Raw genomic sequence first — 22,425 nt, 5'->3', positions numbered from 1 at the left:
AGTACCATCTTGTTATGTTGTTTGTTTCTCTTGTTTCTTAATTTGCATCTCTGTAAACACCTAACACGTTCACCAAAGTTGGCAAACTTGAAAACCAAACCAGAACCAGACGAACATCGACGAACTTAGGAACGAAGAGCACGACGACAACAAACAAACAAACCAAATTAAGGACAATCGCTGTACAAGGAGCAAGGAGCGAGACAACGACCCTCTCCAACGGTCGGTCGTAACAATTCCAAACGAATAAAAATTCAGGGACATTCATCAGGAACGTGAATTCTTTGTGACCCGGAAGCCTTTGCAACCTTTTCTTGATACATATATTTCTTGAAAATGTTAAACGAAAAAAAAAACAAACACTCTCTTTTGACCCTCACTGTGGTACTCCCATCGCGATTCCGGGAAGGCAAAAAATGCATCATTTTGGCGGTGCGTGAGTGAACATGTTTTGCCAATCGATCTGAACCTTATGACACAGATATCCTCGCTTTGGTTTATGGTAACTTTACAAAATGACACTATTATTTAAGCATGAGAGAGCGATAGAGAGCATATGATGAGAAATGTACATTTTTAAGGGTTTAATCTTCTTCTTCAAACCTCGGCTAGTGTGTGCTTTACTATTAAAAAGAAAAACCGGGAAAATTGATATGTAGAATTGAAAACTGGAACTCCACACTTTACAGTAGCTACAGTGGATACAGTGGCACACTAGAACAAAATCTCGTTTTTTTTCAACGCATGAGATTAATGGTACGGAAAATACTTTCTCAATTTCTTGTTTAGAGCATGAGACAAAAAAGAATTCATTTGAATGATAAATAGCGAGTAGTTAGTCTTCACAGCACCCGTGAGTACCAGCATTAGGTGACAAGTTTCGAAAGAACTCTCGCCATTCACCCATTCCCAATACGGTTTGACATCAATCAGCTGAAAGCTGGCTGACGATGAACACAAGATGATACATCCACATAGCTCGCATTTCGTTTTTATCGCACACGTTTCCGAAACCGACGGTGTGTGTGTGTGTGTGTGTGTGTGTGTGTGTGTGTGTATGTGTGTACGTGTGTGTGTTCTGTGTGTATGTGTTTGTGTTCTCTGTGATGTCCACTGTTATTCTACTCTACGCTCATACTGCTCAGCACTAAATACAAGGTTTAACAGCCCATAGAACAGGTAATAAGAAAGAAAAAAACGAAGCGGAATTCATGATACACTGCATTATCCGACTTGAACACGCATTGCATCATTTTAGCTACACTGTTTCAATAGATAACACATTTTCTGATTATTTTAGATCATCGTCCGACTCGGCACTTTTGCCGTACTTTGACGATGGCTATGTTTATCGTACGTAAGTAAGAATCTAACGATTGAAACAGCGTCGCTATACTGATGTAAGTGTGTGTTCAAGTCGGAAAATGCTGTGCATTTTTAATCCTGCATTGTTCAAGCTATTCTCAATGCTTGTTCTATGGTCTGGGGCAAACCCAGTAAATTCATTATCCCTCTTACTTGTACTGCTTACTGGTGGCATCGATATATCGGCCGAGCGACTAACCTGCCCTGTACTGACTAAATGAGTGTGGGAAGATAAGAAAAAAGCGAATATCCTAAGGAAAGTACGGCGGTCTCCTCCGTACCGCGAGGCGCTACAAGAGTCGGAAATGCTCGTTTTAAAATTACTAAAGAGAAAGCTATGATAGCCTAGCGTTAATACGTACTTTGAATGTGTGTTGTATGCGTTGGTTTTTTTTTTTCGGTGTGTTTTCGTTTTTATGCATGATAGGATGAAGTTGATAATGCGTGTTTCCTACGCTACACGCCTCGCCGAATCGCGCTTCTTAAGGACTAAATATTTGTGTCACGAAAAAGAGAATAGCCTCGTGTGTGCTTGACCGGCCCAAAAACAAAACAAGCCGTTTGCTTCTCTCCTACCTCACTTTGCCTTATCGTATGAGATTCCGGTTGTACTTACGATCGGTCGATTTCGAGCGACTCCGCGAGCGTGGTTTCGTTCGCGGTACCCACCGACCTTCATTGCTTCCATTCCCACAATCGCAATCGCTGTCGTCGGAACTGTGCTCGACACTGTTCTGTCCGTGTAGCTGCTGCTGTTGTTGTTGCTGTTGTTGTTGATGTTGCAACAGTTGCTGCTGATGGTGCTGCTGCATCTGCAGATGGTGCTGCTGTTGCCCTACATAGCCACCACGTCCACCATTGTTGTTGTGTCGTCGGGCAGTCATCATAGGGCTCTCGCTGGAGGACGACGCAAGATACTTGCCACCATTGAACGGTACCGCTTCCGGACAGGGTGCCGGTGGACTCGCCGGTTCGAAGCCCATGTCGTCCGAGAACTCTTGGTTCACGTTGCGATAGAACTCTTCTGTCGGTTCACCGGCCTGGCTGAAGAACTCGATATTGCCACCGATCAACATCGGATCGGTCATGGCACTTCCTCCACCAACACTAGCACCCCCACTGGATGGTGGCCCAGTCCTGTAACACTGTTCGTACAGTACAGATCCACTTTCGTAGTCATTTTCTGTCGTGTTTACATTGTTGTACATATCGGGATGATGGTGATGCTGTTGTTGCTGCTGCTGCTGCTGGTGCGGATGTGGTCGAATCCAGTTCTGGGGGAAGCTAGGAATCGGTGGTGGTAATGTGTCCCACCGGGGTTGTCCATTGCCTTGACTACCTCCTCCATTTCCGTTCTTTCGCATCATCTGTGGAGAGAGTGCAGCTGGATTCGTACGAATCGTCATGTTGTTCGGTGGTCTATATGTGCCGTAAGGATGATCCGGTGGAGGTGGCAACACATCCGATATGTTGATCGGTTCCCTCATCGGTGCATTGTACTCGTTGCTCGACGTTGGACTATTGCCATTCGAGCACTTGAGACACGATTCTTCGGACAACGTTGGTCCCATTCCACCACCACCATTAGGACCTCCAAGTCCTCCAAGTGTCATCATGCCACCACGCTGAAGCGTTACCGTGGCATACGGCTCGGGTGGAATACTTCCTCCTCCCATCATCATCTTGCCCATCGTTTGCGATTGCATCGTATTGTTGGTCAGTTCGGCATACTCGGACGTGCTGGGTGGATCCAGCGAATGGGAAGGTGCTTTTACGAGTGTATTCCCATGCAACCACAGGGTATGCTGCTTGTCTGGTATGATCGTCGTAACGGATGGTCCTGGATAGGACGCTTTCACACTTTGCTTCTTCCTTACCGTCCAAAAGATAGCAAAAATTGCCGCACTGATTAGTCCAACGCAAAGCACGACTATTGCAGTACCGGACATCCAGGAGGCAGTCCAGTAGCTTGGTGTTGGATCGGATCTGGAAAAAATTGGAATGGTGTTAGCTCAGTTTGTCTAATAGTTACGTATGCATTAAAGAAAGCGATTTTTAAGTGGTAAAAGATACTGTAACTAAAGAAATTGCATTGTTTCTTTAATAAATCTTTAAGTTAAGAAAAAAACAATCTTTGCCTCATCATCTTGCGGCGTTTTGCCGGCATTTATGCCATTATAGAAAAAAAATAATTTGTTGACTTTTTTTGTTTTTGTTACACGGGACGGGATGTGACTGTCCTTTTCATTGATTGGCAACTTCTGTTGATTATTCCAGTGGCTTAAAATGGTTGGATGACCAGATCTAGGCTCCCACTCTATAAACTATCCCTTCTCCAGGACGGCAAGAATCTGATGGTTATTTGTCCGTTCGTATCCGGTCGACAGGTCATGTGACATAACGACCGACTAAAAAGTCGGTCCTGGATGGGATTGTGCAGTTCACGAACGAAACGAACAAACTTTTGCGCTAAGAGCTTTTACTGTTCTTGTCCTAGCTACTGCAAGTTAAGTGACGAAGCTCTCAAATGTTGACAGTATGTAGTCAACTAGTATACATTGACCACTGACCGATGGGCCGATCGCCAGGTGACAGTGTAAACGCATGAAAAATCGGAACATTTTTTCCCAGTTTTTTTTTTAATTGCATACGTTAGCAAGCAGATGTCAACAAATGTCTTACCTCACAATGTTTTGTGGATCCATGTGCAACGGTGTAGGCGAACTGTAAGGACCTGCAAAAGGAAAAAAATATTATGTTAAAAAGAATTATAAAAAAATGCACTCCAAAACCCAATCCGAAACCAACCTATTCCACCGGCTGTAAGACTAGCAACACGAGCAATGTACATCGCACCGGGCGTGAGACTGTTGATGACGACCGATTGCGTTGTGGAGTTGAGCGACATCTGTCCCAGCACTTTGTTAGTGGCATTTGACTTGATTTGTATCTATAGAAGAAAAACGAAGTTCAATTAAAACACGTCGTTATAAGTTGATTCACAAAGAAAGTGCTGAGTAATAATGAATGAGTAATTTAAATCTTTCTAATGAATGATTTAAAGAAACTCCTCGCAGAGAAACTCGAAATTGCAGAGTTTTTAAACTCCTTTGGTGAATTGTTATTATCAAACTCACTCCCAAGGAGTTAATAGTCGCCAGAACGATTCGAATTGCAAAGAATTAATCTCAGTAGTGAGTAAGAGTGAATTAATTTCTTTAAAAAAGAGTTATTGCATACCTTATAACCCGTTAGCTCTCCATTGAGCAGATGCACCGGTGGTGGTGACCATCGTACAAACGCAGCCGTCGTATTAATCACACCAACTCGCACATCCACCGGTGGGGCAGATGGTGGCCCATCCAGTGTTCTACCACGCCTAATATTCGACACAGATCCAGCAAGTCCTTCGGGAATGCTGGCAAAGATTTCATACTCACTGTACGGACGAAGCCCTGTCAGGGTTAGCTCTTTCAGGTTGCTCGTAGTAAGCACACTGCTAAACGTCGAATTGTATAGATAATAGTCCACAGGTTTGGAAGCGACTCGATAGTACATACGAAGCTGCATCCGGGACGTACTATCCGTCACGTCCCAGGTAATACCGATCGAGGTAGCGGACACGGTGAACACGTTGTTCAGTACGATAAACTGTTGATCATTAACCCACCGGTGCTGTTCGTACTCCAATATTGGATCCCGCCCTGGCGCTTCACCTTCGGCCATTACCTTGATGTGAATCTTTTTCACAATACTACCCGCCTCGTTAATGGCCGCACAAGCATACCAACCCTCGTCACCTTTTAGAATCTGTCTGAATGAAAGACTTCCATTGTCTTCGAAAATGATATCACTACTGCTGTGTGGATGAGCTGTAGAGGCGGGCACAGTACCAACCGAGCTGTCTGGTGACATAGTAACACCTTCCGCATGCTGATCGCCCTCCTGTGGCGTGTCTCGTCGGCTGCGAAGAAGCAACCGATTTCTCTCACTCGAATCAGCACGGAAGGCAGACACCCGCGCAGGATACTGCTGTAACAATTGTCGCTCAGAAACGGGCTCAATTTTTATCGACCAATTGCCACGACCCGCACCACCGTCACCACTACCATTGGCCACAAACGATGCCATCTCCGGTGCAAAAGCATATCCTTCCGGGAAGCCCCAACTGACGGCTCGCTTCTTCCTTCCTCCGGTACCGTCTCCTCCCGCAATCTGTTCTGTCTCGTGGTGATGCAAATCATTATTGTCCACATGCTTCCGATCGATACGATCCCAGAAGATCCGTACCGCTGGTCGCCCTTTTGCCCGGCAGGGCAGCAAAAGTGGTTCCCCTTCGCGGATCATAACGTCTACCGGAGCTTCCATAAACGTTGGCGCCTCGTACACGTACAGATACACCGATATCGTTACGTTGCCACCCTCGTTGTGACCTTCGCAGTAGTACTTGCCCTCGTCCTCTTGCCGGGCGTCCTCAATGCGCAGCGTATTGTCGAGCAGCTTGCGCGAGCGACCTTCCGGCAAACGGCCACTTTCCTTCCGCCACGTTACGATAGGTTTCGGATCACCGGTTAAACCGCACGGTAGATCAAATCCTTCGCCCTCCAGTACCTCCGTATCGTGCGGACTCTTGACGATGGTTGGTGGTGCAAGAACTTTCAGATAAGCCGGTGGAGTGGTTTTCGTACCGGCCATACTTTGGGCGGAACATTCATATTTGCCCGAATCGCTCGGTTGAATTTCGGAGATGAGCAGACTGCCGGAATCGACGAGTGAGTGATGTTTACCGTTGATGTCTAGAATTTTGCCATCCTTGATCCAGAGCACTGATGGTTCCGGGATGCCCCGTGGAGGTGTACAGTTTAGTACGACGGGGCCACCGACGAGGGCTACCGTGTCTTTTGGCACCAGCCGAAAGTCGTCACGTAGAACTGCAAGGATCAAGCAATAGTGATTAGGGATTAGTCCGACATTGATGGCGGAGGAGTTCGACTCGCGAATATACCATACTCGTGTCTCTCTTACCTGCTATCTGTAGCGTTGCGTTCTCACTAACAGCAACACCTGCCGAGTTGCGGGCCTCGCAGTGATAGACTCCAGCATCTTGCTCCCGCTTATTTTGAGTGACCCTGGGCAATTGGATGCAAGAGGATGGTTTGTGAGTAAACGTTGCTCTTAGTTGACTCACTTTACCAACTTACCTCAGGAAGAAAAGCGACCCTTCCGGGAGGACTACACGTCGATCAGATGGGGCAAGCGGTACCCCATTCTGGTACCAGATAAATTCGGGCGGCGGTCGTCCGGTCGCTTTGCAGTTCAGGGTGAGTGGTTCATCTTTGGCCGCCACCGCATCCTTAGGATGTTCGTTAATTTTCGGTCGCTGTTGTGCTACGTTATGGAGGATGAGAAAAGAAACAGAACAAAACGTGTGAATCATTATTGAACATCATATGAAGCAGCGAGAACACAGGTTCACTTGCGTAATGGGTTGGAATAAATGCAATGACAGCCTGCGAGATTCCTATCACCTTCTGCTTTGCGCCATACCACATAGGGGCCGATATAGAAGCGATTCTTTCACATGGGACGCGAGATGGCGGAATGTAGGTTACCCGGAGGGAGATGATGCTTCATTTATGCGCCAGAGCGGATTCTAAGAATAGAACTTCCATAATCAAATATTTGTGCTGTACAGCAAACCTCGAACCACCACCGCAGGGTTCCAGAAGAAACAACGGTGGCGGCAACAACAACAACAAAAACGACGCTAAGTGGCTATACTCCACATGTCCATCCCATTCGGGAGGGAGGTTTAATTCTCTTCTTGACCGACGAACGACGGGGAATCTGTCATGGTTTCGTAGTGGGCCATCTGCTACTATCCACTTGGGGCCACTGGGCAAGCGACCAATTGCGCCAATAACCACCACCACCACCACCGCAACACCAGCAACACTGGTCGTCACCGACGACAATCATATCAAAGGCTTGCGGACCCAGGAACCAATAGAACGTACGGTAGCAGAAGGGAAGCAGAGACCCAGTCCCCGCAAAGCGACCAAGCGTGAGGGTTTTATGGATGGAGTGTCAAGTGGTTTGCCCCGGTCTCTGGCATGGCACATGCGAAGCAACAGCGGCTGCAGATAGGAGAGAGAGAGAGAGCGAGCGAGTAGCAGCAGCCAAAAAAAATGGGAAAAAAACCCAATAGAACGACCAGGGAAAAATGGTTCTTCAAAAGAATGCTCACTAAAAAACGTCCGTGCCATACCCACTACTCGTTATGTGATTATTTTTATTCCACCCGGAAACAACGTGAAACGGCGGAACCAAGGCGGCCTCCAGAGAACGTTTTTCACCCTTTCGGGATTTTATTTTTTCAGAGCCTATCCACAACTGGCGGTGTGTGTTTTTTCGTAATTTTCATTCTTTTCCCCCATCAGGAAAATTGGGAGTAGACGATTGTAGGAAAAAAAAATGGACAACGACTTAAATTTCGATGCACACGAGCGGCGTTAAAAATGGTCAGGTGTTCGCCTAAAACTATAGCCGGGGGCTAAAAAATTGGAACTGAAGGAATACAAAATTTGTTTTAAGGAATAATTGAATTCAATATTTAACGGAAAGACTGAGTTTAAATTAATAAAAGAACTAGCGTAGTGTAGAAATAACCAAAATATACATTCAAAATTTTCACAAATAATCATCAATGATTTCAATTTCCAGTCCGTAAGTTGTCACTCACGCACTTATTATCACACCAAGTAAATAAAGCTACACAAACGCATATGTTTACCGTATTTCATTCAAACCGATCGGATCAGACATTGAGGCCTCTCACCTCACCAGCAGATTAGAGCTGCATCCGTGTGTAAACCAAAGCAGGGTGAATAAATAAACGAGCAAAATGGAGCACCGATCGTGTAGCTCAGTGGTTTCTGTGGTACGGAAATCAAACAGAAGGTTGATAGTTCCTTAGGGAAGCAGCAAGTCGAAACCTAAGTCCAGCTTCAATTTGGTTAACCTCTCTCGTTTGACCGCAACATGGATGGTTTCGGCCATTGCTTATCATAAATTTTAGCTCGTTTTTTTCAACACGATTGCTTAACTCTAAGCTAAGAATTCTTCCTTTGTGCTGTCCTAGGAACTATACTAGAATTTTGCAACAAGTTAAAGAGAGCACAATGAAGGCACACCAAAGGCTGGGCAGTCGAGCTTCTGAAGGCAATCGTAGGGAACACGCTAAATGTATTCGCATTCCAAACCATCCCCAAAGCATCGCTACTAATCCAGCGAATAATACTTAGCAAGTACCGTCAACACCGTTCCATTCGTCGAGCGTTGGTTTTCTCTGAAAGCTTCGTCAATACATCACCACCCCTCAGATCCAACAAATAGTTGGCAGTAGTCAATTTTCTCCTCCAACTTTTTTCCTTCTCAACCCGGAAGGAAAACCCACCCGGAAAAGCGATACATTCTTGCCTCTTGCGGGGATTCACCGTTATCGATTGAATTGCATATCCCATCGCTTCGCGCTAACAACTAGGCCACGGGCTGCCTTGCAGAGGCTGAAAGTTTGAAAGGATTTTTAATCGCCATTTCCTGCCCTACTGTCCGTTTTTTTTTTTTTTTTTTTTTTTTGGTAGGGACGGATCGCAAACTCAACCGTGAAACTTGGCTTTAAAGGGCAGCCGCATTGTGGAGCACAAAGAGTGGTTGGTGTTGACTTTAAGTTATAGATACAATCGTTTGAAACGCTTGTTTTGATGTATGTGGACTTAAATTTTGAAATATGCATTGAACTATATTAAGAACAATTGTTTAGTAGATTCATAAAGAATTGGACATTTTCATTGTCTCAGATCTAGAGATTTCATGGATTGACAACATCCGGAGCACAGATCTTGCTTAAAGATCTCTAATTGATTTACAAGATATATCCACAACGAAGATGTCGAACGTTGGACAGGACTCCTCGCACCAGCTTACGCTATTACGTTTTTCAGGTTCTTCTTCTTTAGCAGAAGAACCGGGAAGACTAATTTGAGTAATTTCTGTCATTTCTTAACTTAATTTTAACTGTAGCTGGATGGTCTATTAGATGAATAGACTCACCTAAAATTATAGCTACAGCTTACTTCTGTATTGGAGCACAACAAGTGCAAAGGAATCTGCCTGTCGTTGTGGTCTAATTTCAGAGGCCTATTTAGACTAGATAGACGAAGAACTTATTGTTGGAAAAAAGGTTTTTCTACAATGGATTCTTTTGAGCCTATTGCTGCTGCTGATTTTTACATAATATTGTCTATCTTGTCTTGGATCCAAAATATTTATCCACGATCTAGGATATCGCCACATTCATTAGGCATTCTGACCTTTCCCCAGATGAGAAAGATTGTTGTGAGAATCATACCTCAGAATTTGCTGCACCCAGTGGTAATATCTCAGGATCTCGAAATTTTTTCACCGTTCAAAATAAAGAAATAAGCCAATAAACATCTACAAACCCATACCGTAATCAGTATGAACACCATCGGAAATAATCCACCCATGCAACCCAAAACTCCAAAAAAAGACACATTTTCTACACACCTAACACTTTCACCGCGTTAGGATCCCTCTTCCAAAAATGGTTATTATTTTTTCCCGTTGAACTCACTGATGCATTTCTAACACCAGATACGGGTTTGCTCAGGGGGAAAGGAAGTAAAAGACCCAACCTTTCCCTCCCTGCATATGGTGATGCTGGTGAACAGGGCCAAATGTGCCGTGATGACAACAGTGCGCGTTGGCTGCTGTCTCGACCCCCTTTTCCCAGCTTGCAGCCATGCATGCAACAGAAGTCAAGCGAGTGTGTGTGTGTTAACGGAAATTTACGACGCCACTTTTGAAGATGCTACTACGCTCGTTTCGGGCATTCGGGAAAGTTGAATGTCTTCAGTAGCGGCAGCACCGAGGCAAGAAGCTTGTCTCTAACCCGTAGCCTTAGGAAGAGCGAAGCAACCGGTTTATCATATCATCATCATACATATTGCACTTTATATTGCATATTATGCACCGGCGAGGTCGCCCCGACTACTGTTGCATTCGGAACGGTTTTCTCTCGCTCACACCACCATCGGCAGAGTAGACGCTTTTGGCTACGATTTGTTGGCATGAATTTATATGAACTTTCACCTAAGAATTTCTTGCTGCTTTTACTCACTTCCTAACGATTCATTCTGGAGCTAAAATAGACGCTTGGGGGAGAAAAAATGCAACACACATGATACATATGTGTTTATATGTGCAATAAAAATATGTCTTTTGTCGGAAAAAGAAACGTAAAAATAAATACCAAAATGATCAAAATATAATTTTCATACAAAACTCAAGACGAAGAAACGAACAGCAAAACTAACTCACAAAGACAAAACGCTAAAGTTCATTAACATTTAGCAGTGTGACGGTGGTGCAAGTTGGCAAATAAAGAAGAGCAGAAGAGAAGATAAAAAACAACGGAACAAACCTCCCTTCAAAGCGGGTATGAATCCTTAAGCAGTAGTTAAATAGTGAAATCCCTTCATTATTTCAAAATGCAAAGAAATGGTACAAAAAAAAGAAGAGGAAAGGTATAAAATAAGGTAAAGACAGACGAATAAAAATAAACACAAAAAATACATCCTTTTAAACACCACAACCGAGGACCAACCAGCAAACGAAACAAGACCGAAGGACTTTACCCCGCCAGTAACGATCGCTATGCGAAACGTGATTACTAATTTTAAAGCATCCTTTTTTTTATTTTATTTCATTTAGCTTCTTCGGGGCTTCCCTCTTCTCTTTTGTGTGAAGAAAAGCGCTTTGGCTTTTAATATTCTCGCAGCAATGCAACAACAACGATTTGACTTTCTTCAACAATTCTCCACCGTCCCAAAGGGGAAACACAACCGCGAAGCAACACCGAATGAAACAGTTTTCAAATTGGCAAAATAAAACCCAGGGAAAAAAAGCCTAACGGCTGAGAATGAAGCGTTTTTCAACAAAGGGCTTTAGTGATTTTATGCCCGAGCTTGAAGGGAGCAGATTTTTTGGTGGCGGCGAGTAGGTGCGAGTATTAAGATGGGACCTCTTTCACACTCATCCCTCCCTCCCCTACATATACCAATGGTGACGAGTTTTGCTAATTGTGAGGAAAAGGGCTTCCGACGAACCGCTTTCGAGCGTCCGCGTATCCTTTCAGCGGTGTAGTCCGCGGGGTAACGGTGGCTGCTTTGCCATTATATCACTCGCGAGTCAAAGTATTGCGCGAGCGTTTTGTACTTTTGTCTTGGGCTGTGCTGTGGAATGACTTCATTTATGCCCACTAACAATAAAAAGAAAAAATTCCTTTTCTAGTATGTGGCCGCGCATTTGGTTGTCTTCAGAGACTTGAAGTACATTACCGTTTTGTTTTTGCTCGGAAAACGTTTGAAAGATTTGGAATGATTTTGGCCAAACAACGATTCATTTGAAGTGTACTTGAATCAGGTTTATATCCTTCAAAAATAAAAGATATGTTTTACTTTGAGTATAAGCCGACAAAGCTTATACAAAGGAGCGACAAAGGAGCCAGTCTTCACACGGCAAGACCAATTTTCAAACGTTACATCCGGGACGTTCCTACGTAGTTAGGATTGACTGACGATTGCTTGAATATTGAGCATTAGCTGGGCGCAATGACTTAACTGTGGTTTAGTCTTGGTTTAATTTTGGGATATTATGAGACATAGAGGGCAACAAATGCGACATCAAAGTTAAACTTCTTATTCAGAGACAACATCTAACAAGACATCTACCAGTGGTGAGTGATAATCTACTGCACAGATATGAATTCGGGATTCCGAGGCTTGGCAGTTACTCGTTCTGTTCTTTCTAGCAACTACTAGACGTTCCCAAAGTTTTCTCAATAGGTTTTCGGAAAGGTTTTCGAATGAAATTATTAGAAGACAATGGCTTTCAATCAATAGCGATTGAAAGCTCTACAGAAAACTTAATAATATTTTTTTCTTCGTCGTCTTGTCTTAACGATCCTACTAGGTCACAGATCGTTAGCCAAGCAGGGACAGGAGAGGTTGTTGCAAGTAGCAAAACAAGTCAACAGCAGCAGCAACAAAATCAGTGATAGCAATAGTGCAGAAGACCTCCGCCATCTCTGCATGAGATTGCGAGCACCATCAAGCAGCTTAAGAGCAACAAGGCTTCTGGTAGTGATGGACTGGCTGCCGAGCTCTTCAAGATGGGACCGGAGAGGCTTACCGTCGAAATGCAAAAGCTGATCACGAGAATCTGGGAACAGGAAGAATTACCGGAGGAGTGGAAACTGGACGTCATTCACCCAATCTACAAAAAGGGCGACAGACTGGAATGCTCGAACTATCGTGCCATTTCAGTTCTTAATACCGCCTATAGGACACACATGTTGTCATAACATGTTGTCTGAATCGTTCGAATCTCACAGGGGTCTGAGGCAAGGGGACGGACTCTCCTGTCTACTGTTCAATATAGCTTTGGAAGGTGTCATACGAAGCGCGGCGCTAGACAACGATATCCGTGGCACGATTCTTTACCGGTCTCTTTAATTTCTTGACTTCGCCGATGACATTGATATCGTTGGCAAGACGACAGCGAAGGTGTGTGAGGCGTCCACCCGAATGAAACGTGAAGCAGAAAGAATTGAATTGATGATCAATGAGACGAAGACGAATTGCCTGCTTGCCGGAGGCTCTGATCGTGATAGAGCCTGAGTGGGAAGCAGAGTGTTAGTCGACGGCGACAACCTCGAGGTGGTAGAGTTCTGCTATCTTGGGTCTGTCGTAACTTCGGATAACGATGTCAGCAGCGAAATCCGAAGACGCATTGTGCAGGGGAATCGTGCCTGCTACGGCCTTCACCGTCTGCTGAGATCCAGTAGACTTTGAGACCGCACGAACTGTGAGATATATCGCACACTGATTTCGCCTGTTGATCCTATATGGCAACGAGTCTTGGGTCATCCGAGCGAAGGATGCAAACGCTCTTGGTGTGTCCGGTACATCCTGACGGTGGCGAAGACCAGCAGGATACGATGGCTGGGGCATGTTATGCGTATGCTACGGACTCATGCCCCGCCAAGAAGTTATTCGTCAGCGACCCTCAGATCGGCACGAGGCGTCGTGGAGCACTGGGAGTTCGTTGGCTGGATCAGGTAAAGGGAGATCTGTCGGAGATCGGGTGTCTACATGGATGGATGGGAAGCTGCAGCCAGGGATCGAGTTTCCTGGAGATCTATTGTTGACCTAGCCATGTCACGACGACGTGCTCTTTAAAATAACGACGTGCAGGACAACATGAAGATGATGATGATGCCGGTTATCGGCGTACTAGTCTTACTGATACTATGAATTTGTATAATCAGTCCTGACACTATTAAGAAAACGATTTTGTCGTCATCATCAATATCCAGACGATCAAAATAATTGGCTCAACACGCCATTAAAACGGAACAAAACTCTGCAGCCCAGAAATCGATGCACATAGGAAACACATTTGATTCGCCATCTATTTCAACATTCTAAACTGCTTACAGTGCCTAGAACGAAACTCTAAACAGAGGAAAACGATATCCACTGTTTTTGTAATCGATTTTCCTCCTATTTTAATGAAGAAAAACAAAATCAAAACACTATTGCATGGTTGTTTTAAAATAGAGTAGCAGATCAGACCGAAAGTCTCCGCTCTTCCCGATTCAACTAGCCGAAAACGTGCCAAATGCTAAAACCAAAGCGTGTCCTTGTTGCTCTGTATCACTATCACCACGGGACGGGACGAGTCGGAGCGTTCAAAGGACACTGCGAGAGTTAGAAAGAGAGTGTTGTGTTAGTGCTTCCGAAAATGGTAAAGCTTGATATTCAAATGTTGGTGTGTCCCGTCGTCCTATCGCACTCGTTGGACGACTCTCTCGCCATTTCACTCAAGCATTTCCATTCAACCCGCTCGCAGTCAGCTCTTGTTCTTGAGCCCCCTTCGTCGGCACAATCGTGTTTGGGCGTTGTTTCAGATTTTCTGCAAAAAAAGGGAAAATCATTTTCTTCACGCTGCTCTTCCGCGCTTCCGCACACCGATAATGTCTCATTTCTTCTCAATGGATAGAAGCCAGTTGTTGGCATTTCTCTATTGCAGTGTGTTTCATGTATTGTTGTGGCTTATTCGGTTCCCTATTGCTTCACAAAAAGTATTGATTTTCGTTTTTGCTTGCAAAGGAGTAGTTGTGGCGAAAAACTTTCTTATGCTGACGATTCTTTATTTCTTCGAACTGGCTTAGGGGGGGGGGGGGGGGGGGGGGTATTTCTGTGAACCACCTGGCATCGTATAAGTTGTGATCTTAAAGTTGGAAGCTAAAGGTTAAAAACTTCCCGCAAACAACATTGATCCCTTTAACCCTTTTGCGTTTTTTTCTGTCTGTGACGTAGAAATATCGGTTGTTGATTTAGCAATGATCGATTAAGGCAGGGAACGATCCAAAAATAGTCGAACCTTTACTGAGCCACTGATATATGGAGGGTGCTTTAGATTAACTTCACTCGAGTAAAGGATACCTTTTAAGAAAATTGATAAATAATTTTACTTTGAAACCTTAATATTCGATCAATTCCGAAATTGATGATACAAAACACATTCTGGATGTCAGTACTAACTCCATTCTTTCCCAAACCATCATTTATTTTCCACCTATATCTTATTCCATCTCTTCGAGCGGTGTCACACACATCGGACAATTAATATGCTCCTACCGTTCAATCGTCCATTTATCACTGTCTGCTGCCACCGATAACCCGGCATTTCGAAATTAGGTTACGAGGGGCCGGCAGCATCATAACATCATCATCATCCTCGGGGCCACCAACACCAGGGCAATGGTAAAGGACACTCAATCGGCCGAAAGGATTAGCACAGCAGAAGCGCATCATAAGATGCTCGCTTCCCCGTCCCCAATCACCGAAAAGGAGAAGCTTTTCTGTGAACTTTGATCTTTCATCTTCTCATAATCTGCATCACTAATGCGGCAAAATCATGTCCGCGGTGCTAATCCGACGACAACCGTTCGCAGGCAGCAAAAAGGTCTTGGGGAGTGCCTCCAACAGCAACAAAAAAAAAAGGTATAACAAGGGACTTATACGTAGAATATTTGCCGTCAGGCCCGATGACTTCCAATTGCGTAAGTTTCGCAGAAGAAGATGGCATAAAGTTTAATTGCGTTTGGTTTGGAGTTTTGTTCAAGTTGTGGAATCTTCTATTTGGAACGTATTTTCAACGACTTTAAATTATGAATATTATCCCACACACAGCGCAAGGAACTATGTTATCTAAGAAGAAGCGTTATCTAACGGTGGTACAAGACTTCCCAGTTGATCAAGCAAAATCATCAGCCTTTGGGCTGGTGGCACAGCTTAGCTTTTCCGTAACGATTTTTTCGCATATTTTCCGAATAAAAATTTGTTTTTTTGACCTTCCGGTAATATCAGAAGCTTTTGGAATGTGTCAAAACTCAAATGAAACTGTATCATTAGCCTTAGTGAAACGGACCAGTGTACAAATGTTGCAACGGGCAATTTTTGCCCCTACTTGGATGTAAAAATTTCTCCATACTAACTGTATGAAAAGTGGTGATGCTGGGCTTTACATTCAAGTAGGCTTTACCCCTACTTGGATGTGTAGTTTCTACGTTTTCATGATATTTACAATGAAATGTTATGATCATTATGTTGATTTTTATAATTGCAAAAAATTAAATAATTGTCGGTTGGGAATATTGCTGTGTTCTGTGTAATTTTCAAACCATTGAACAGCGTCGATAGCCACAAACGGTTAAGGGTGTTCAAGACTCAGCGGCCCCATCTGCGCTTGATCATCTTCCCGGGCATGCACCGATGTATGCGCAGTCATACTTCCACGTGCCGAGCAACGTTCAACATTCAAGTGTCGAGCAACAACGAAAAAAAAACCGGATCGGATGATTGTGGCTACCCTCCAAAGCATGTTCGAATCATGCAATCCGCCGGCAGCAATATCGTCCAACTGCCGATGAAGTCGGTGACATTTTTGTCAGCAATGAATAAGGACAGACGCGTCATATTACGACAATATTGTCCTGCAGAACCGTAGCACCGGAATGCTCAACCGTGTTTACGACTCCAAAATCCTCTACTGTATCCATACGCACAAGTAGGACGTACGGCATCTTAAAGGCACCGCGTCGTGAACGCGCACGGATGATATCAGCACCAGGCGTTGTAAATTACTCCTAGAGAATATGCCGCCTTCAGCTTATGCACGAAGAGGAAACAACTCACATTTCCATTGCTCCGGAAGAGTTATGCAGCGGTACTGCGTAGATCAGAGTTTTAAAATCGAGGAGCAGCACCTAAAGGCCACGGGCCACGAGAACCAGGTGCTGCTGAAATCATAATTAAAAGATTTTATGACAGTTTCGCATCGATTTAAACAGTTTGAAATTTTCAGTGGCTCGCAGCATTAAAATTGCAACGAGACCATCAAGCGCAACTGCGTACTGAGGCATACGCTGGCATTATGGACTTTGAAGGTCCAGCCGACCAGTAGTAGCAAAATGGAGCACCTGAATAAGGCCAAACATTGGAGCCAGCGAGAAGGCGTGTTATCCGGGTACCATCGTTTCCTGGTCGCGATCGTTTCATGCGAGCTCAGATACCAAGGTAAGGATGATCTCTTCATCACAGTAACGTGCAACACAAAGTGGCCAGAGGTGATTAAGTCTTTATTACAACGGCAGCAAGTTTCCGATTGACCAGATCTCACTTCACGTGTTTTTCGATTGAAACTTACGGGGCAATCCTGGAGAACCTTACGGTGGAAGTGCTTGGGGTTCAGATCGCACGTGTTGATTATCACAAAAAAAGTATCGGCGGCGGATTACGACCGATTGGTTTCGGCTGAAATTCCCGATTCTGCAAACGAGGAGCTTCACCAAAACTGTAAGCAAATGCATGAAGCATGGGCCATGCGGTAGGGCGAATCGACCGGCACCTTGCATGAAGGATGGAGTATGCTCGAAACGCTTCCCGAAGTGTTAAGATATTCCTCGGAGTTTTTTGTTTGTTTTGTAATCGAAAAGACTTGATCTGGTTATCTAACGTGGTAACTGGAAAACCCTGTAAGCGATAAAAACAGCTAAAGATATCAGAATAATGTCTTCTCGAACGATTTACCTCATCCAGCCTTGTTTCGCATTACAACCATTTTATCCTATCGCACTTTCTGCATCCATTTGCAACAAATTAATGCTTATTTCTGATCTATTATACTGCCAGGTAAGCTATAAAAATTGGGAAACCGACAGGTCACACGAATTTCTTCATCACATTTTCCCTATCGCGATAAAGTCGATCATCAGGCACATAAATGCGTTATTTTGTGTGGAGCACATTTCAATTCCGATCAAGATTTTATCAACGAGCCGTCCTCCTCCGATTGGGAGAAGGGAGACCCAGGACCAATAAATTTCCCTTTCGGCTAAGCGGATGCCGTTGGTAGCAACGATGGACACATTTTTATCGCGCGGGAGAAGGATGGTATCGTTTTTGCATAAAACCACCCTCTTGCTTACACGAATCTTACACTAAGCGGCATTAACCCACACACCCGTGGTAGCGTAGGTGGTGCAGGAAGGAAGAGAAATTTATTTTCCACCAACCGACCAGTTTGAATTTGGGTTTCTTTTTTTTTTTTGCTTTCGAAAAAGCGATTCCGATCGTAGATGATCCTATTTCGATTGCCTGTCCAAACAAAATAGGGCCAGAAAGTCTCCGGGGAATATTGCCATGTGAGGCAGTCCTTGTCCTTGGGTTAAAAAGAAGCCGAGCACAGGTCGGGTAGACAAAATGCCGCTGCTCGCAAAGAACTCGTTTCTGTTGGCTCCTATTCGGGCCGCTTTACTGGCCTTACTTGAAGCGTCCGTTTCTTACTGTTTTTTTTTCTCTCTACCTCTTAATTTCCCTTTCGTCCATGCACATTTCTTGGGCATGACCTTCGAGAAGGCCTAAAGGCCCGAAATGCTGGACTCTCTTTTCACTCGGTTTGCTGTAACCCAACGACAACACATATTTGCTTTCGATAACGATTTCCCGCTATGGCTTTCCCTCTTCTTTTCGAGGGCACTGCTTCGTCGTCTCCGGATATTGGATGTGACCGACGAGATAAGTAAAGAACGAAGGGCGCGTAAAGAAGTCCGAACAACCGAAGACATTTACCACTCCATGGAGGGATGATGGTGATAATAAAGAAAGGATGACTTCTCCGCCTCCGCCAAGATCTCTTGTGATGACTGAAATAGAATCGCTTTTGGAACCTTCAGCCAAAACTAGTCTCACATGGGTAGGATGCGAGCAAGGATGCAAGAGATACACAGAAACTGCCGTAGTAAGGATTGCAAGCACTTTGACAATATGGAAATTGGAACCTAAAATCTATTAACAAATGTCGTGTAAAGTGTCTCTTTTTTGACGCAAGACTGCGGAAAGTCAACGAATGATGAAGTACTCTATCTTTTGGATGAAAGTGTTTTTTTTTTGTGGGTAGGTAGGTTTAACTCATGAAATCTTCTCTAATCTGATCTGACACTTCAAAACTTTACCTGGCTTCGATCAAAGATCGGCAAAGACATCAAAATATATTTTGAGTTTATACCGAAGGGTAGCAAATCAGCCACACTACAGCCGTTTATTAACTCAAAACACATGTCATGACAGACCAAATTTGAAGACTTATATTCTAATTGCTTACAAATTACTTGGAGAGGAGGATTCTCAGAGCATTCAAAAGCTCCTGTGAGAGTTGATCTCGTCATGGTAAATCTCACCGGATAATGCTAGCTCGTAAAATCGTTTTAGACCAATACGGTTGACCCTTTTGGACTGAGAAGTAAGCGCAGCAGGTCCATCATGCGATTAAAGCATGGCGTGCTTCCATTCACAAGAAAAGGCAGGAAAATAAGGCTCTCGGCCAAGAACAGTTTTGAGGATACCTAGGTTAAGCAGCCACCAGCGGCCCGTGTGGTAGGGCAACAACGGTGTCCAGTGCTCACACGGCAGGACCGAGGTTCCAATCCCATCCAGCGACCGTTTACCCGTTGTACGGACTGACTATTCGATAACGTGGTTATCACAGCAAGTCTGGAAAGCCATGCTATGGCCGGCATGACCTAGTAGAAAGTCGTCAAGCCAAGAAAAAGAAGAACAGGGTTAAGCAGCCACCGGGTCCGGTTGTGTGGATCGAATATCCAACTTATCACAGCTAGTCTAGCAAGCCATTAAATGGCCTGTGTGTCCTATTAGAAGGTCGTTACGCCAAAAAGAAGAAGAAGAGGTTAAGCAAAGACGTTTAAATGCCAGAAAATGAACATACGGGGTTTTTGATAAATTATAATCTATTCTACCTTTAGAATAATAAACTTTCTGATTTTTACTGAAGGAATTAAATGAAAAACTTCAGATAAATTTTCAAACACAGATAAATTTTAAATAACAAATATCAATTCCAAAACGAGGATACAACCCGCAGATGGTTACTAAAAACAACAAAGAGAGATGGCATTGATGATGAAAGGACATTCGCTCTCTCTTCTCTCTCTCTCTCTACGTTATCCCTTTCATGCACTCCCTCACAATCGTGCGCTGGAAAGGGCACATTTTGCTGCATCAGACGAGTCCTTGTGCTCTCTATCAAACGCACGTGGTTACGAAAAAGAGATAGCGACCGGTAGAGCAAAAGCGACAGGCGCCAGCATGAGCAGAACAGACTCTGGAACGGAAAGGAAAATCCAGCCGGGTTTGTTTTTCCCTCTTGTTGGGAAATTCATTGAAATTTTCAGCAGGATGACACAACACAGCCCACCCTGATGGCAAATGTATACACACATACACCGACGCGCACGGCGGAAAGCGGTCGATTAGAGACCGGGTTTTGTCATACGCACACACGCACACACTTTGCGAGAAAGCACACAAGCAAAAAGGGGTATTTCCACTGTGTGTTTTCTACCTTTCCAACAATCTATGTGTCTCTTTCACTCACACTGGCCATCCGAAGCTCTCGTGATCGCGTGACGAAACTTTCATCGAAAATTGTCGGAATTTTCAGCTACGAAAAACGATCGATTTGTGAGTCGCATTCTTTCGCACAGGTATGCAATTTCGTTCGTCGTTTGGGGGGGGCGTTTTTTTGGCTATGCAATTTTTGGCACCCATAGACATATTGCAGCTTCGTTCGGATTATTAGTAACGATGTTTTCGGCTAAAATAGATAACTAAAGCATGTCTTACCTTCCACTGCTGGCGGATTATATAAACAGCTAATTATCAGCAATGCCGCTACCACACGCCAACAGCCAACAGGAGCTGCCGACGACGACCGGGTGATGCATCCGGCCGGCATTGCAACCATCTCTCTCACGTCCCGTGGCTCGTCCACTTCCGGTCGATATAATTATTGTGCAATTTTATTTACTGTGCCCGCGCTACGTATTGCCGCTCGCAAAACGTTGGATTAATCCTTCCTCACAGCCCGATCCGGTGACGACCGGGTATTCCTCTGCTTCCCTACCACGCCGCGCATGTGGGGCGTTGGTTTTACCGGCGCTTGTGTGTTTGTGTGTATGGCTGCTCTTTGCACTGGATCCACAACGACCTGTCCCAGGACAACCCGGTGGTACTGCAATTTCCCACGTTGATTATTATCCGCTGCAATTGCTTCTCCTTTTTTGTACACTTCCGGCTAACACACACACACACAAACCACCAGGACACTTAAAAGCACACGCAAAACGCCACGGTTGCCACGATTGGAAACATTTAAACAACACCTTTTTTCCACACCACACCGGTGAAAAACAAAAAGAGCAAAAAAAAATTATGATTGCACGTAAACTATTCCTTTTTTCTCACTCACACACACACACACTGACACAGAAACCGGTGAATCCGGGAGAGGCGCGCGCGGGACAGGATTTTGAAGGATTTTCACCGCAACAATAATAACGGACCCAGACACACACACGCGATGGAGATGGTGCAAAGGGAAACACACCAAACAAATCGGGCACACACCCGACCCCAATCCAGGATGATTATTGTGATGGAAGCCGGTGAAAATTTTCCCGGATACAGGTAGCCATTTGGATGTCTGGTATGACGGATGACTCCTCTAGGTGTGGGTATGTTTAATATTTCTATTCTCTTTTTTTCCCTACAATAAATGCAAAATAAAATCACACTGTTTTCTTCCGGAGAAAGAGAGAGAGAGAGCGCAAACTGGAGCCGGCTGCTTTGTTATCCTTTGTGCCGCAATAGGAAAATCAAATTTTAATCATATTTCCACCGAACTGGTTATGCACTGAAAAGAAAGAAAGTGAAGAAAAAGAGGAGTAAGAATTTAAGAAAAACTATTTATATCGAATAGAATGGAGCGGAACCGTGTTTGCATGACACGCGGGAGGGAAAAACTTTTCCTGATTGATTTTTTGGCGAGGCTGGCGGCTGGCTGTCCTACTTAAGGCCAATCCCACCCTTCCTGTTGCCATGGTTCATTTATACAGGGTTTACCTAGTCACTTTGTAATTTGAATGGAATATTTCGTCGGTCCTGGTATGTATTTCTATTTACGTCGAGCAATGGGATTTCAGTCATTTTTCTTGCTTATTGGCTTATAGAGACTTTGTGTCTTTCGACAGTATCCGTTTCTTATATATTTTCAATCCTTCCATATGATTTTCAACATTCGAAAATCCCGCAAGCGCGTGGAACGCAATAATTCGCTATTATTGGTAGTGAAAACTAGTGGAAGTATGAAATTAATAATTTAGATACTTTTTTGCTGAATTTTATATGTTAAAATATATAATCGTTTAAAAACGAAATTTCTCTAAAATCATAGTTTGTTTACATTTCATGCAGGTGCGATTAGACATTTGTGTTGAAATTCATATGAAAGGGTTGAAAATACATGTAGACCGCGGCACACGAGAGATTTCAA

The 22,425-nt window shown here is 44.2% G+C and overlaps 2 protein-coding genes across 2 annotated transcripts in view; both read right to left on the bottom strand.

Moving 5' to 3' along the window:
- The window catches only part of LOC126568579 (histone H3.3A-like), a 537,920-nt gene that overhangs the window by 490,550 nt on the left and 24,945 nt on the right, over positions 1 to 22,425 (bottom strand). The window lies entirely within an intron of this gene.
- Positions 1,947 to 20,902, bottom strand: LOC126567807 (roundabout homolog 1-like). The gene is made up of 7 exons (XM_050224108.1): positions 20,718 to 20,902; positions 6,567 to 6,753; positions 6,391 to 6,494; positions 4,606 to 6,296; positions 4,174 to 4,315; positions 4,048 to 4,099; positions 1,947 to 3,351 (listed from the first exon to the last, which is right to left on the bottom strand). The coding sequence occupies exons 1-7, from the start codon at positions 20,836 to 20,838 to the stop codon at positions 1,953 to 1,955; spliced, it is 3,696 nt and encodes a 1,231-aa protein (XP_050080065.1). The 5' UTR covers positions 20,839 to 20,902; the 3' UTR covers positions 1,947 to 1,952.

The sequence above is a fragment of the Anopheles maculipalpis genome, chromosome 2RL (assembly GCF_943734695.1).
Source record: "Anopheles maculipalpis chromosome 2RL, idAnoMacuDA_375_x, whole genome shotgun sequence".
Taxonomy (NCBI): domain Eukaryota; kingdom Metazoa; phylum Arthropoda; class Insecta; order Diptera; family Culicidae; genus Anopheles; species Anopheles maculipalpis.
Note: the sequence above shows the minus strand (reverse complement) of the source record. Positions and strands in the feature narration are given on the sequence as shown.